Below are 16,317 nucleotides of genomic sequence, written 5' to 3'. Positions count from 1 at the left end.
CAGCGGATAGTGAAATCTCCTTCCCATGGGTGCCTGGCAGAACACTGCTTTTCTGACCAAGCAGTCCCAAAGCGCAGTTTGTGTCTTCAGTGATGAAGCAAAATAAAAGATTGAGGTTGCCACCCTGAAGTTGGTTTTAACCCAATCTATAGTAGGTAAGCATCTCCATCAGACTGCCCTGGCTGGGACCCCATGATCTTTCCCAGGTGGTGGCAGGAGCAGAGGTAGGAGGATATCATTAACGGGGTCAAGGGGTGAGATAACGAAGTAAAATCTCTGCGACTGTGTTAGAGTGAGCAGAGCAGAAAATCCCCTTGGGAGGATCCAGAGCAGAGGCCAGATTTTTGAATTACTAGGATACATTTGAGAATAGGGTGCTGTGGGACTGGTAGCTGGAGAGGGAGCTCTAAAAGGCTAATGAAATATTCAAGTATGCGCTCAGAGGTCTTATCTGGTTTTCAGAGAGTGCATGAAGAGAAGCAGCCCTACCTCCTTCTCTTCCGTCTTTGCTGTATGTTGAATTTTTTAAGTAAAACAGTAACACAGATTTTTCTGAGTCTGGTTTACATTTTAGTTATTAGGCACGGTAAGAAGTATGCGTGGGGTGGGCTGCAAACTCTCCTCCAAGGCATATTACATGAATGTTTAGTTTGTGCTAATCCTTTTAGCTCATGCCAGAGGTGCCCATGCATGTGAAGCTGAGAGTTTTGAGCACTTTTCCTGAAATTCTGCTCGTGCTGTGGGCTGATAATTAGGGTGCTAGAGATTTGCAAAATCTCCTTGTTCCCACAGTGGTCCTATGCCCTTTGATCCATTCATTTATCTACACCAGTCTTTAAATGGTTGCACTGCTCCTGTACATCAGAGGTACCTCTTAATCCACTGCAGTCCTGTTTGTAACAACGGGTACCAAATTTTCCTGCTCAGCCAGCAAAACCTGTGCTGTACTCCTCCCTGGCACACCCAAGCCACAGATACCATGTGAAAGCCGATAACAAAAGAAGTTGCAAACCAAACTGATTGCCTTTCTTGGAATGAGTTTTAAAGCTCCTATATTGAAGATCTTCAGTTCATGAATGTTTGCTTGTAGATGAGTCCCGCTTTCTGCTGACATTAAATTTAGAGCATGGGCTGGCCGCGGGTCTGATCTCGGCAACTGCTCTGCTAATCTGAACGACGCTCCCAGTCGCACTGACAGACGTCTACTGTTGGACAGAGGAATCCCATTCCAAGCAACAGGCATTAGAAAACAGTAGGAAGAGGGTGGATATGATCCCAAAGGCTATACCCTGTTTTTTCAGATTTGGGTGAAAAGCCACTGCATTACAGTATGGAGTTACCCTCATGTAGATGAGAGCACCGCGGAGCTCGGCAGTTCAGCCCATGACACGATGCCTGTTTATGGAGAAGCTTGTGGAAAGGATTAGCAGCTCTGCCATTAAAAACCAACCCTGTGTTTCTTAGGTTGGACTCTGAGCCCTGAAACAAGACATACAGAGTTAATTCTGCATGTTGCTGCTAATAATAATAATAATAAATATACTGTCCTTTTATTGCATTTAAAACAGTACAGAAGTCAAGTTGTTGAATTCTGCAAAAAGGATTAAAATGTTCTGTCATTTGGGAAGAAGAGAAGGATGTAATTTGTTTAAATTTTTAAGCCTGATTGTAGGTAATATGAGAAGAACAGTCAAGTATGGTCTGACCACATCTGCAAAATAAGTTCACTCACAGTTTGGTCATTGTCTCTGGTTCTTGCACGAAGTCCCTTGGTTGTGCTTAACATCAGCCAAATATGTCATCAGTCATTTCTGGTATTATCACAGCAATAAATTTACTGATGCAACTAGAACACAAGATGTACCAGTGCTCAAGCTGTGGGAATAATGTTTTTTATTTAAAGAACTCACCCTTTTAGGTTTGTTGGGTTTACCACATACAGAGATTTTCCACGTTTTGGTAATTAACTGCAATTAAAAATACAGTAATGTTTCAATCTTTTCTTGATTATCTTAGTTGGAGAAGGAATGGGTAAGGAAACACTGGTGTGAGAAAAAAAATGAATGTAAAAGCAGAGTGGTTCATATTTAACTAGAAACACTAGTGTTTTTCTGTGAATTAAAAGAAAAGAGAGAAATTGATCTCTCTCTGATCAGATCTCACCAGGGAAGACCCAGAAGTGAAAGATGTGATGTTTGAGTTATGTCACTCTGAATAGTCTCATTTTCAGCTGCAGTGGAGAGGGAATTTTATACAAAAAAGGACTAAAGTGGCTTTGGGGGGAAAAGAGAGAGGGAACTGAATGATAAGTACAAAAAAGTAGATACTGTGGCAATTAAATGAATTAACCTGTGTAATATGTAAAACCTTCTGCGGACATAGAATAGTGAAGTTTTCTCATGGCACAAACAATCAAGAAGCTCAGTTTGGAGTTGTCCTAGCTATGAACGTTATCAGAAAGTGAGTTTTCATTCCACAAATAGAAGTATTCACAAGAAGTTATTAAAAATACTTAATACAATGTTCAGTTCTGTTTGCAGTATCTCAGAAATTATCAAAGAGAAACAGAAATAAATCCTAAGATGAGAGACAGGAGTAAGTTTCAGAGAGAACTGCTGTCATGATAACGGATATACACAATACTGAGCAGAGGATATTGAGTTCTGTTTCAGCTGTTTAGACAAGACACCAAAATAAATGGATATAATAATGCTCTCATGCATTGGAGTGCAAGACAGTTACTAATTGATGAGGACAGAGAGAAGCAATTCATATAAACCAGTTATCTAGGAGCACCTAGCACTGGGATTTGGGTGCTAACTGCTTGCACTGACCATTGGGGATGGAAAGTTCACCTCTTCTGCTGCACCAGGTTATCCGTTCAGGTTGGAGCACTCATCCGATCAAGAAGTAAACACGATAACGCACATCGCTCTTGACCTAGTGCAGCTAAGCAGAACATCTAGCGTTTCAAATAGGGCTTGCATTAGCAATAATATTTCTTCTGTGGATACTTTAGAGGATGTAACAATCTCTCCCACATACTAAGAATAAAAAGGGACTATGTTCTGGAAATGAGCTGTTTATGGAAGGTGATTATCTCAGCTGCAGAAATAAGAAACAAGCAACCCTTTAGACAGGCTTTTCAGATGAACCCAGCCCAGATTTCTGTTATATTCATTCTTTCCCTGTCTTTTTTCTTTTTGGCAACCTTATGCTTCTGGGAGCAAAAGTGCCAAAATCACTTGAGAGGAAGCAGATTTTGCAGACTAGATGGCTTGGAAATCTCCCATACATGAGGAAGTGGATCTATCTTCTTGTAAGATATTCAGCCTACATCTGAAGAGTCAAAAATCTGGAAGAACCTACTTTTTCATATAATTGCATGGAAGAGTATTGAACTTCTGTCACAAGCTCTTTCTAGCGAGTCCGGTCATCCTACCATGTCATCACAGTGTGTTTGGGATCCTGACTAACCACTGGTGGTCCATCCCTCCACCACTAATATGATACTCAAAGTACGTGGCTTGAAGAACTCTGTTTGCTGTTTGTCATTCTTCCTGTTAAAAATTTCTGCTCGTCCTCTAAGGCAAACAACCTCTAAAAAGGGTCGATACGTTCAGTGAAAGTAAAATACTTTCTTCTTGAATCTTTTGATGATCTCTGATACTTTGTGCCATGCCAGAATCCCATCTTCTTCAATGCTCTTTTTCTTCTTAGCTTTTTAGTCCCTCAAATTCTGCTCAATATTGAACTCATTTTTAGATACATGTGCCAGACGTTCTGGTGAACGTTCACTAGAAATTAGGTAATTAGAATAACCAAAGGTAATAGTGTCCATTTTTTTAATGCCTTGATTATGTTAATGTAATGAAGTTAACTTCATTAAAGTTTAACCAACTGGTGTCTGGAAAACAGAAACTCAGACAGCAAATGTTTATTGTAGTATCGGGCTTTGGTTTTGAATTGATGTAAATTCATTGTCTTCACTGGAATTTATTCTTATTTGAACTTCTAGAAGGGAAAGCAGTGTGCAGTCTTTAGAGCCCGATTCATCTCTGGTGCCAGCTGTTATCGTTGATGTCTACCTTATGTAGAAAAACTGTTGAGATGTGTTGCAGAGACTTTCACACACTAAAGCTCTTAATAGAGGAAATAACAAAGAAAATATCTCTACAAATCAATAATCTTTGTTCTTCCACATAAGTAAAAGCACAATATGTCTCAAGTTACATTTCTTGTCATTGATAAGGTTGGATTTAAGGTGATGGAAAACTTAGGCTTAAAGAGCCTGCATGTTCTAACCCCAGGGCTGCTATGCATACATCCAACTATGGCTTCATACTGAAGGTTTTTTTGTAAAAATATGACCATTATTATAAAAAATAATGGGTTGAGAGATGTATACTCCTCAACCATCAGCAGATCCTTGTCTTTCCCACGTGATGTCTCCTGCTGCCATCCCCCTTCTGCGATGCTGCTGCCTCCCTCCCTCTGCATCACCTGGTGTAATCCCCTGCTGCCCTGGCAAAGAGCCGGGGCCGGTCCATACCGCAGGGCTGGTTTTCTACCAAACTTCAAGAGTAACTCTTTGAAAGTGGAGGGCATGCCGTATTTCTGCCGGAACCCCACGCACGTGCTCAGACCTCCAGCCACAAGCCCCTTTACAAGAGCTGGAATTAGACTCATGACATGCCAAATCTCTCCCTTTTTCTCATCAAAGATGCGATACCGGTGCCTGGCAGCACAACTGCAACTCGTTCTGTTCCTTCAGTCTGGCACCTCCTCTCTTGCAGCCCGCACGATGCCTCGGCAGCAGGCGCGATAAACCTGGCTGCGGCCGCCCTGGAGTAATCCCTGGCTGCCCCGCCGCCGGCAGAGCCCCACGCTGCGCTGGGCTGCACAGCCCCAACGGTGCAAGCTTTCGGTGCAGGAGTTCACGCCCGTCCCCTTCTGGCTTCAAAGCCTCCAAAATTCTTGGTACGGCGGGTTGCTTCTGATGTCCCCTTATATCCAAATTGGCTTCTGTCCAGAAAAGGGGGGAGAAAAGGGCATTTTAAAAAATCGAGATGTATATTCTGTTGCTTGGAGCCGATTGAAGGCGTTTTTCATGTTCTGAAATATTTTCATCTTATTTGAATATTCTTGCTGAAAAACAGGTCTTTGGATACAAATGTGCAGCAAGCAGGAAGCTTTGTCGGGTCTGCTGTCTCCCGTGTAGAAATCGAGTTATGTTGCTAACCAGGTGGGAAGTTTGCAGACACAGGCAGATATCAGAAACCAGGGTCAGGTCCAGTGTGCAGCAAGGTGTCGCCCGGCTCCTGCTGTGTATGCACCCATGATAATGTAAAAATTTGCTTTTCTTTTTGTCTTTTTAACACATACTTAACTGCACATACTAAGTATTTGCTAGTTGGTAGCTTAGGGTGAAATGCCTCCTACAGCATTTTCTTCATATCTATTACAGATAAATGAATTAATATTAATATTCCTAAAATAAATATCAAAGCTCTTTACTGACTTCATTGGGTCCAACGTTTCTTGCCTTCCGTGAAGGACCAAATAGTCTTCCCAGCTTCTCATGGAGAATATAATACATCCCTGCTGTTAAAATATGTATAGATGCAGCCATGCACGCGCTCACGCTTACATACGTACAGCACAATAACAGGTTCAAATTATCCATCTTATTTTTATATGCAGTGTGTGAATAGGTGTGGGTGTGTGTTAATGTATTTTGGCAGGAGGAGAAATGTTTCTCCAGAGGCCGAGGATATATATTGAACAAAAAAGAATATTAATTTGCCTGGGTAAAAGAAGAAGCATCTTTAGAGATGTACTAAAGAGCTTCTTGTTCCTTGTGGTTTACTTTGTAAGTCCGTTGTGCGGATCTCGTGACTCCTGTTGTTTGCAGCTTCCTATGCACGAGGCTGAGGAAATCAGCCTGAAAGGCAATGTCTTTTTTTTAAAAATCAATAATAGCAGGGACATTAAAAAAAAAAACAAAACCATTGGGCAAATTCAGTGGGGCTGCTCTTTTTTTTCCCCCCTCCTGCTTACCTCAGTGGATTCCTGAGTGCTTTGCTGCTGTCAGATCAAAGGGTGGCTGTAGTTCAGTCAGCATTGCAGCTCGTAGATCTCATCTGCCTCTCGCTGAAATCACGGACTTTCGCTGACGTGGGACGCAATGTCGAACAAGTACCATGAATGCAAGGGAGAATAATCACGCAGGGGATGGGGATGGGCGCGTTTATGCAAGCTGATCGGCGAGGTTTGCATATTTTTACTGTCATTTATGTATTTAAAATAGGAAATAAGTTTCTTGGGTTGTTGACACACACTCTTTCAATGCTTCCTTGGCTCTAGCCGTTAATTCTTGCAGTGTTAACAAGGGGGGCTGTGAGCAGGAGTGCGTTCAGCTCAGTGAAGACCGATACAAGTGCCAGTGCCAGCCGGGCTACCAGCTGAAGAGGGACGCCAAATCCTGTGAAGGTAAGTCCTGCTTTACCTCCCTGGAGACACACATTAAAGGCAATTTTAAAGATCCCAGGATAGTGTTTCAGGTCGCTGTATTCATTCATGTTTTACCCTGCTTGCCAAAAGCAGTTTTAGGAATCACTTATTAACAGGATTAAAATGACACGTGTTTGAGGTGCGAAGTTCACATTGATTCACAGCTTCGAACAAGATTTTGGCCTTGTAGACCCCTGGCTGTTCGTTGCACACAGACGATGATGACATAGGTTAGGAACTAAATCGTGGTTTAATTCTAATATTTTATTGCTCATCGAGTTATATATAGAGTTAGCCTGTAGAACATGTTTTATTCTACATAAAGTCTTTTCTTTATCTGCTTTTGGCTTATGTTGCTCCTAATCGCTGTCTGATTCATTCATCCTCCTCTTCAGGTTTCTGAGCAAACACTCTCACAAGCAGAACAGAAATGCTACCTTTGGGTTTGATTGGCTTTTTTTCTTTCACGTATATCTTAGCAAATTCATCAGCTTTTAAGGCAGTGTCCCCCCCCTTTCCCCAACACAAGCACACACACATGGTACCCTTGAATATGCCAGAGAAAGATAGGGCCAAATTTATGGATTTATTGCGCTAAAATTCCTGTCACAAAACCGTTTCCATATGGCTCCTCTTCTGCTCGGAGATTTTATATGCTGTGTATAAAGTGTAAGTAAATCCTGCTGTTCAGCTTTCTTCCAACTCATGCTGTGTGCAACGAGCGCTTGGCCTTTGGTTTTGGCCTCCCCAAGTCCTGCCCTCCGCAGAGACTACACACACTGCGCTTCAGCGAGCAGCCGCAGCCAGCTCGCCTCCCCTCCGTCTCTTGTGGGGTGGCTGCGTTTTGTCCCTGAGATTGTCAGAAAGAGTTGGAAAAGGAGAGCAGTAGTGGGGACAGGACATCAGAGACCTGCCTCCGCTGTTCTCCAGGCCATTTCCAAACCTCTTGCGGCTCCTCTGCTGCCTCTGGCTCTCGAGGTGTCCTTGGCCAAGCCAGCTGGGTGCGTGGACCCCTGCATAAAACATTTTGGTGGGTTTTATGGTACTGTGGTGGGACAGAGGTTTGGTCAGCAGGGTCTGAGCGTGGCAATGCCTGGGCGGGTGGGAGTTGTCCCTTGGGCGGCCATGGAGCAGTTCAAACCTTTGTGTGTCACTTCATGCTCTGTCTCAGCAACTGGTTCAGTTGAGCAGCAAGACGAGCGAGCTCGGTCCCCTAATTGGTGAGGTTTTACCTGTGCGCCGGCAGCTGTGGCCATTCACTCCCTCACACCATGGGGCTGATGAGGGTCAGCCACCCACTGAAGGCAGCAGTTCGTCACCAGCCAGTAATTACTGAACAATGGAGAAGGGACAAGGTCGGCTTTGTCTGCGGGTCAGACCTTATCTGGAGTTCGTGATATGCCTGGTTACCTGTGTTTAGGGTGGTGTAAATCAAAATGTAATAGTGCACATCCCCCAGGAGAACAGCTGTGGTCAGAGGAAGGAGGATCTGTCTTGCAAGGGGAGCTCAGCTGGCAAAATGAAGACCAGGATGCTTTTCTCCCATAAATACCTTAGCGAATAAGCGCCTGGGAGAGAAAAGTGCTAGCTAAGCCAATGGACAAGATTTTTACAGGAACAAATGAGCATAATGTGGCCATGACTACATTTGGCTTGGCAATTAGAGATGTTTTAAGAAGAAAAGGTGGGAGGAAGTGAGCCTGACTGCTTTTAATTTCCAGAAAGGATGACTGCTGTAGTGCTAGTTTGGATGGAGAAACTGCAGCATCATGAGGGTATTTACTACAGCAGATGTAGCTGTGCTGCAGGTGTGGAGTCATCCCTGCTGACTCCTTGGGAGCTAATGCACCCTGTAGCCCAGAAACACCCAAGCCTAGCAGTGTGGTGCAGCCTTCAGCATGGGATGGAGTGGTGGGGTGTCAGACAAAGCGGTGAGATAGCTGCTCCAGGTGAGGCATGGACGGATGTGGTCAGCAGTGGCCGTGATACTCGTATAAGAGGATGGGCTATACAGGCTGTGTGCTAGAGTGAATTCTCTGCTGGATTGTCCAGGGGTGGCAAGAACAAATACCTTTCTCAAGCCACTTTGAGTTTCCCTTCTATAAGTCAGTGTAAAGTCCTGGTTGCTGTGAGCGAGAAAATTAACTTGATAAGGCCCAATTCTCTTTCTTTAGGTGCTCTAGAGGTCACGGCAGATAGGACTGGAGAATTAGACCCTGTTCTTTACAGCCTTGCAGTGAAGGTCTGGAAGGTCCACAGCACATGCAGAGCCCGTGCTCACACTTCACCAAGAACGTTGCTGCCATCCCAGGTCAATGCATCACCACGACTTTTTCAGATGACGCTCCTGGATGTTCTGGGACATCTAGGGAATGAAATTGTTACAGTAAATTTTTTGCTATAGTGTTTAACAGCTTGGAATAGAGCTCCATAGGATGGAGTCTGCTGTCCACTAAAGTTATTAAGTCAAACAATAAGAGCCAAATGTGTAGAAAAAAGAACACAAATGAGTTATTTTTAGCTTTTCCTGAAACCTGCCTATAACAGGAACAGATATGTTGGTGGAAAACAAGTCAATCAGTGGTTGCCTTATGTCCTGAAGTTCTTTCCTTTACAAACTTTTATCTTGTCTAAGGACTTCCAAGGCTGCTATCTTTATTCAAATTACTATGTTTACTAACATCCACCCTATAATTTGTTGTTTGCTTGTTGTCATGTCACAGGGTATTACAAGTTTTACTCTATGCTGTAATCGTTCTCAAATTAAAGCTTTAGATGCTCTGAAAACCTTTATAATGTGCAGGTTTAACAGATGCTGTTTGGTAGTGATTTCATTTAATTTATCCAAATAGAAAAAGAATCAGCAAATAACTCAATATTTCATAGCGGCAAGGAAAGAGTTCTTGCTTGAAGCTAAATCCTTTGTAGACTGCAAATGTCGAACTGCAAAGCCATGTTGTCAGCCTTGAAAGCGTCACGTAGGATGAAGTGCTGCTATCCCTTGGAAACCTATTTGCAACCTATCGTGTTGAAAGTCCAACAGAAAATTTCAATTCTACATCCTTAACAGTGATTTTTTTTTTTTTTTTTTTTTTAAATACTGTCAAGTTAAACTCTCAGCCTGCAGTTTTGAATGGTTATGTCCTTGAGATGGCAGGAGGTGAAACGAGGGAACTCAAAGGTGTTCTGGGACAACACCCTCCTTTGCCAAATGGTGGCACAAAATGCTCCTGGCTATGCAGAAAAGTAAAAATTGGATGAAATGAAAAAACCCACCCCATGCTTAAATGTATCTACACATGGAAAATTTTGAGGTGGAGCCTTCTGCAGACAGTTTATAAATAGTGTTTCTAAGTACTTGCCACTTAGGGCAGCTTATCCTTGAAATGATTAAAACAAAGAAAAAGACGTTGATGTACAAGATGAATGGCATATGTTTTCGACTGAAGGAGGTCCTTTGGGGCTCTTCAGCATTTATTTCCTCTAGAGACATTTACATACACATTGTTCTGTGGCGAACTCTGCCATTGTATGTGTTTATGGGTTCAGACATATTGGGGTGCTAATTGCTATTGTTTAGAGCAACTCTCAAAATCTGCTCAGTTATGGCAAAATAAGGAGAAATTGTACTTTTCTTGTCCTGTTTCCAGGTGTACTACAAGCCCAGTCTCCTGCTGTTTAAAGCATTGTTGCTGCTCTATGAAAAATGCTGTCCAGCAACCAAGAAAATAGCATACAGAAAAACAACAGCTTTACTATATACCAAATTCTGTCAAATATTTTTTTTTCAGTCTTTACAGCTACAGTAATCTTTGTTGTTAGCTGTAACGATGGCAGGTAAGACCATTTTCAGACAAACATGTGACCTTTAAGTTGACAGTGTGCTCTAATTGGTTTCAGTGATAGACCCCTGCACAAGTGGGAATGGAGGATGCTCACAAATCTGTCAAAATGAGAGAGGAATTGCAAAATGCGAGTGTCATCCTGGGCATTATCTTTCTGCAGACAAAAAGTCCTGTTTAGGTAAGAAACTAGAGACTGTTTATTGGGAAGAAAGGTATTAATCAGTGCTCCGACTTACTGAGCTTTGAATGGAAAGGAATATGTTATACAAATATATGTATGCATTTTGAAAAAGCAGTTCTCTTGGATATTTATGTCAGCCGATAGTCTTGAAGGACCATTTTAGTAATGAAAATTACTCTGTGATCTCTTAAATCATGCTTTCTAGAAACTGGATTTGTAGATGCTGTAGTGTTATTCTTGTAGGGTCCCTTTAAAATAATGCCCCAGATACAGCTCCTGGAAAATTGGTTCAAGTAACACTCTGAACCAGGTCACCGAAAATCTATTTAGAATTCAAAATGCTTTTTAGCTGGAGAACTGTTTCCATATTAATAGAGAAAGTACTGTGAAGGAAGAAATCACAAAGTCTTAGATTTCCAAAAAGAGCTTAAAAAGTTGAATTCCAAAGTCCTGTATTTAGTCTGGGATTTTCAAAAGGATCTAAAGCATTTCTCACCCAAAATGCGGAGGAAGTAGAGGCCAAAGTACCTGCTTTTCTCTTTCAGTATGGTGCTTGGAAGCTAGGCAGTTTATCCATTTCATGAAGTGCAGAGCACCTGTGGACTTCATGGCGCACAGCTTTTCGACAGCCTTGTCAGGATCAGGGTACATATTCAGACACTAATTCTAAACTCCTCCATTTGAAAACTTGGCCAAAATTTTGCCAATATTTAAATTGTTGTCTTATCTATACAGAGTAGTGGCTGTCTTGCACTTCCTACCCTGAGTATTTCACTCATGCCCGTAAGCCCTTCTGCAAGTAGCGTTGCACACCTCGGTGATTCTCCTCTCTTACTGGGATTACTCGTGAGTAAGGTTACTGAAAAAGCAAAGTATTTTCAAGTAGCACAGACACTTCTGATGATTAATAGATGGAAACATGCTAGGGTCAGCATGTTACTCGTTTTACCTCAGATACACGTTGACAATGCTGTTAATTTACGTATAAACTAAAGCACTAGGTAACTTGCAACATTATATATTGGAACAAATTTTCTCCCAACCTCATGGCAACAGTCTTCTGAATCGTTAAGCATCATGTCTTACCATGGATATACAATTAACGTCTCTTCTCCTAGAAATTATTCAACGTCTTTTGCAAAATTCAAGCTGGTATTTGACTCTTTGGAAGCCAAGCTAGGAGGAGACAAAGGGCAACTAAAGTGTCATACCTTAGCTATTAGTTGTATTTACAAGATACGGAGAAATACGCGCAGGATGGTGGCTGTGGTTCAGTTTTCCAACTCTTTATTTTTCTATTTGAAAAAAGCAGAAAAAGAGAGAGGAACATTTACAGCGTTTGCCAACATCCTCTATTTGCAAAGTGACAATTAATTACAGAAAAAGGAGAAATAACCCATTTTATTCTAAACAGCAGCCACTCATGTTGCTGTTTCAGAGAAGCTGTCATTTATCCTGAAATTTTCATGAGTCGGTGTGTGGTGTTTGCACTGCCTGGGGCCTCTTTTTGCAAGTAGGCTGATTGCACTCATAAAGCTACTTGTGTTCAAGTACAAGGGGCCGTGAGTACGGCACTGATTACAGCACACGTGGAGGAAAAAAAAAAACCTGTTAGAAAGTGATTTGCTGTGGTAAAAGGTGAGGAGCTGCACACCGGACTGTTCTCTCCTGTGTGCAAGATGCTGACCCAGGATCGGTGCAATAAATAATCTGTATTTCGCAAGTGAAATGTCAGAACAAGAGAAGGAGCGGGAGGTGGGTTAGGGGTTTGCCACGTGCAAGATAATACCAGTCTTTGCAGAGAGGTTGGTGTTTTCTGCAGCTGTGCTCCACAGCAGCAGCCCTAAGTATAAGTTTTTGCTTTGCTTTTCTTTTCCCAACAATTATTCCTTAAAAGTATTTTTATGCCTCACTGAGACTTTAGGAAAATGGATGCCTTTGGTGGCATTTAACGTCAAAATACGAACTAGTGAGTGTAAAGCTGAGGAATGGAGCGTTTGACAGAGAACTGGGTGCAAAACAGCCTCCCTACTTTTTGTCTTTTCTTACAAGTGGGGTGAAACTCCTGATTAGAGTAGGTGCCTCCCGGCTGGACTTCTGTAGAGGAAGCTGCAGGATTCAGGGATGGGACAGAGAAAATCTGTCTCCATCTGCCGTTTCCCTGCTGACACCCAGCCACCACTTAATCCAAATCATTTGGCATTCAGGAGATAATCAGATATTTCCTGCTCCATTAATTTAAATATCGTGGCTGCAAGGAGCTAGTGATAATTTTAGGGTACTGGGAGACAGGACTGGTTTTTTCTGGGTTCTTCATGCGGCTTCTTTTGGCATTGCTTTTGTTGTAGGAATAATAAACTGGCTACTTCAGCTGGTACTGTAAACATGATGTCTGATATTGTAAATACTCATGTTGAAAGGTTCAAGATCAGCGGTGTTTAAAAAAAAATAGTATTTTGGAGAATAGCTTTGTGAGTTCAGCGTTACTACACTCATCAGATGCTGTCATTTGTAGACTAACGTCAGGATGCTCTTTTCAGTGGATGTTTGGAAAGACACCCATGTGCACGTAGAGCAGTTTTCTTTTTATTTTAATATCCAAAAGAACATCTCCGCCTTTCTCTCTGCTTCGTAGACATTGATGAGTGTGCAGAAGGAAGAGCCAGGTGTGCTCATCGTTGTGTGAACTCTCTGGGATCCTTCACCTGTGTCTGTAATCCCGGCTTCGAGCTGGGGGCTGATGGAAAGCAGTGCTACCGTAAGTGACATTTTTACAGCTATGCGTTTCAGGCTATCTTATCTGCAAACTGCTATGCTTCATTTTTAATTCAGTTGGATTAGCACTCCCAGCAAAATAAATGTATGCAAAAGCTCAAGCTTAATACTATTTTCTTCATCTTCTGCTACTGCTGGTTTTGCAGGTTGATACATTCCTAAGCCTGTGTTCGCAGACCTTAATTACTGCATTTCAAAGAGCAAATAGCGCTGTTGGTTTATCTTCAGAGTCTGGTGAATTCTGTTGCAGCACTACCAAAATATTGCTATTCTATGAAATATATTCAGTCCTGCCCTCCTCCTCCCAAATTTTTTTATATGCTACATCTGATGCAAAAGAAAACCAACATGATGTTCTGCTCGTGTCTTTGTCTGGATTTACTTATGTTTCTCCTGAGATTATTGACACAGTTAAGTAGATGCTTTAAAAAAGAAAACAAAAAGGAAAAAAGCAAGATTGGGCATGAAAAAACTATTTGAACAACTGAAATTTCCCAAACTTAAAATTATGCTGAGCCCTTTTGTCTCACATACTTACCTCTTGCCAGCGCGGTTTCTTAGTCAACACTGCTTTTCTTGAGAAGGGGGCTGACTCCCAGCGCTGTTAGTTGATAGGTGATCCCTGGGCTGTCCTTGAGGGCAAATTTAGATTAATAAAGGAGGTGATGTGGAAGAGTCGGTGTTGTTATGGACCTGGAATGCAGACAAAAGCATGACCTGCTTTAGCGAAGAGGTGGGCAGACATCATTCAATCTAATAATACTGTGCAAGAACTTTCTGCAGAATTTCCTTAGGAAAATATGCTGAATGCCAGAGAATGAATGCTTTCTTTAAGAATGTGTGTGTAAGAAATGCTTAATAAGGATGAAAATCAGTTTCAAAACATTAACATACACTAAAGCCAAAAACCAGTTATGTGAGAGACATCCTGGAGAATTATTTCCTACATGATGGGGAACTGTGAGTAGTGCAATGGCAGAGGAAACGCAATTAATATATAGACATGAAATGATCTGTTATGGGGATAAAAAAGTGGTTTAGACCACTTAGATTTCATTGTGATTTTCTGATAATATTTTTTTCTCTATGTTCAGCAAACCTCAGGGGATGGTGATTCTCTGCGCCTTCTGTACAATATTACAAATATTGCAAACAATAAAAATAAAAACAGTCTGCATATATTTATGATCAGGATTATCCCAGTGTTTGAGCCATTTACAATCTTTGTTTATTCTTGCATTTCCCCAGTGGCATGGGGAAGAGCTGTTATTCCAGTTTTACTGGAATGAAGAACTGAGACACAGTAAATGATGATAGTGTATAAAATCAGATTCTGCGTTTAATCACTGAGTTTCCTAAATCCCAGCGTAACACACAGGACAGGAGACGAGATTTCTTCTCCCTGGCATGAGATGTAGCCCTCATATATGCTCTCCTGATTTACACCCTCTTCCAGCTGACTTGCGTTTCTCGTGGTCAGGCAGGTTGCTCCCTGGGCACACAAGGAGGGGTAGGATCAGCTGCGTCTGTGAGCCGCGGCAGTGGGGAAACGCCGTCCTTCTGTACCGGATCTGATGGCCACCGCTCTGAGCTGGGTGTCACTGGAAGTACGGTGGCTCCTTTAGGGAGGGTGTTTCTCAGTTTTCCTACCTATTATGGGAAATTAATTCCTCTCTAAATAGCTCTGTAACAAGACAAGCTGGCTAATTCTTCAAGACCAACTTTATAACTGACCTTATATTTTCTTTTCATCCTAAAGAAATCATTTAATGAAGTACCTCAGTGGGAATGAGATGGCCAGATGTTCCCATTCCTACATGAGTGTTTCCACTGGACCTGGCCAAAACATTGTGAGGACAGTCCAGCACGACCAAGTGCAGGAGGGTGGGTGGTCTGTCAGGGCGAAGGGGGCTGGCAACGGCATCGTACCACCGCCCTTTCTTAGGGGCAAAGTCTCCGCAGAGGAGCTGCCCTGTGCCCTCTTGAAGGGACATCCAAGGGTCAAAACCCACAGATTGTTTTGCTTTGTGGTTAGGTGTCGGGCTCGCAACAGGACTCCACTATGAGAAGTTAAGGCATTTAAGTTTGGTGGGTGTTTCAGAACCCAACTCTTTCTCATTCACCTACAAAACTAAAAGCTGCTTTTTGGAAAGTGTAAGCAGACTTGGATGCGATGAACCAGCTGGGCTTCTCAGATGGTTCCTTTCCTCCTTTGGGGCAAGGGCAGAACTCGCTGTTGTGTTCAAACAAAGCGTAAATCTCAGGAAACCCCTGAACGCTCCCATAACAGGCAGACTGCTGAAACAATGAGCTGGCTTCACGTTACTGAAGTCACGAGCATCCTCTTGTTATGACACAAGGAGACAAATACCTGGAGTTCAGTGACTCCAAAACATGCTCTTCTCGGGTGTGTGTGGGAGCTGAGTTTATATTTCCTGCTACAGCAGTCGGCTTATGGATGCTTTTTTATGGAAGGCTTATTCTCTGGTGACTCTCCCCTGTGCTTGCTTTTTAACATTCTTTTGATTTATTTCTCCACAAGGCATCGAAATGGAAATTGTCGATAGCTGCCAGAACAACAACGGTGGCTGCTCTCACCACTGCGAGCACACGACTGCGGGGCCGCGCTGCTCCTGCGACAATGGCTATCGCCTCGATTTTGATGGCAAAACGTGCGCAGGTAATTCACGGCGAGTGCTGCACCTCGGCAGGAGGAGGGAGGAGGTGCGGCGGGTCTCTCTGCAAGGGGAGCCTGCAGGAGAGCTGTCGTTCAAGGAAATGCCTTCCCGTCTTCTGCCCTTCTACAAGTTTTAATTAATACCATCCTCTGGTGCTTCCTCAGCTGCTGCTCCAGCTTGCCTGGCTCTGCGTGTTTGCTGGGATCATTAAGTAACGAGGGGAAGGAGTTCTGCCTCCCAAATGGAAGATGACACGTTGGTGCATCACCAGTTGCGGTACCTCATTGAGTCCAGCCCAAGCATCACTCAGCTGAATCTTTTTCCT

The 16,317-nt window shown here is 42.7% G+C and overlaps 1 protein-coding gene across 1 annotated transcript in view; it reads left to right on the top strand.

The window, feature by feature from the left end:
- Positions 1-16,317, top strand: part of LOC104636407 (uncharacterized) — a 202,107-nt gene that overhangs the window by 132,978 nt on the left and 52,812 nt on the right. Inside the window, 4 exon segments of the mRNA XM_075761610.1 lie at positions 6,367-6,492; positions 10,414-10,536; positions 13,175-13,297; positions 15,857-15,994. Of these exon segments, the coding sequence (XP_075617725.1) occupies positions 6,367-6,492; positions 10,414-10,536; positions 13,175-13,297; positions 15,857-15,994 (510 nt within the window).

This window comes from Balearica regulorum, chromosome 9, assembly GCF_011004875.1.
Source record: "Balearica regulorum gibbericeps isolate bBalReg1 chromosome 9, bBalReg1.pri, whole genome shotgun sequence".
Lineage (NCBI taxonomy): Eukaryota > Metazoa > Chordata > Aves > Gruiformes > Gruidae > Balearica > Balearica regulorum.
This window is presented reverse-complemented; position numbering and strand designations above follow the sequence as displayed.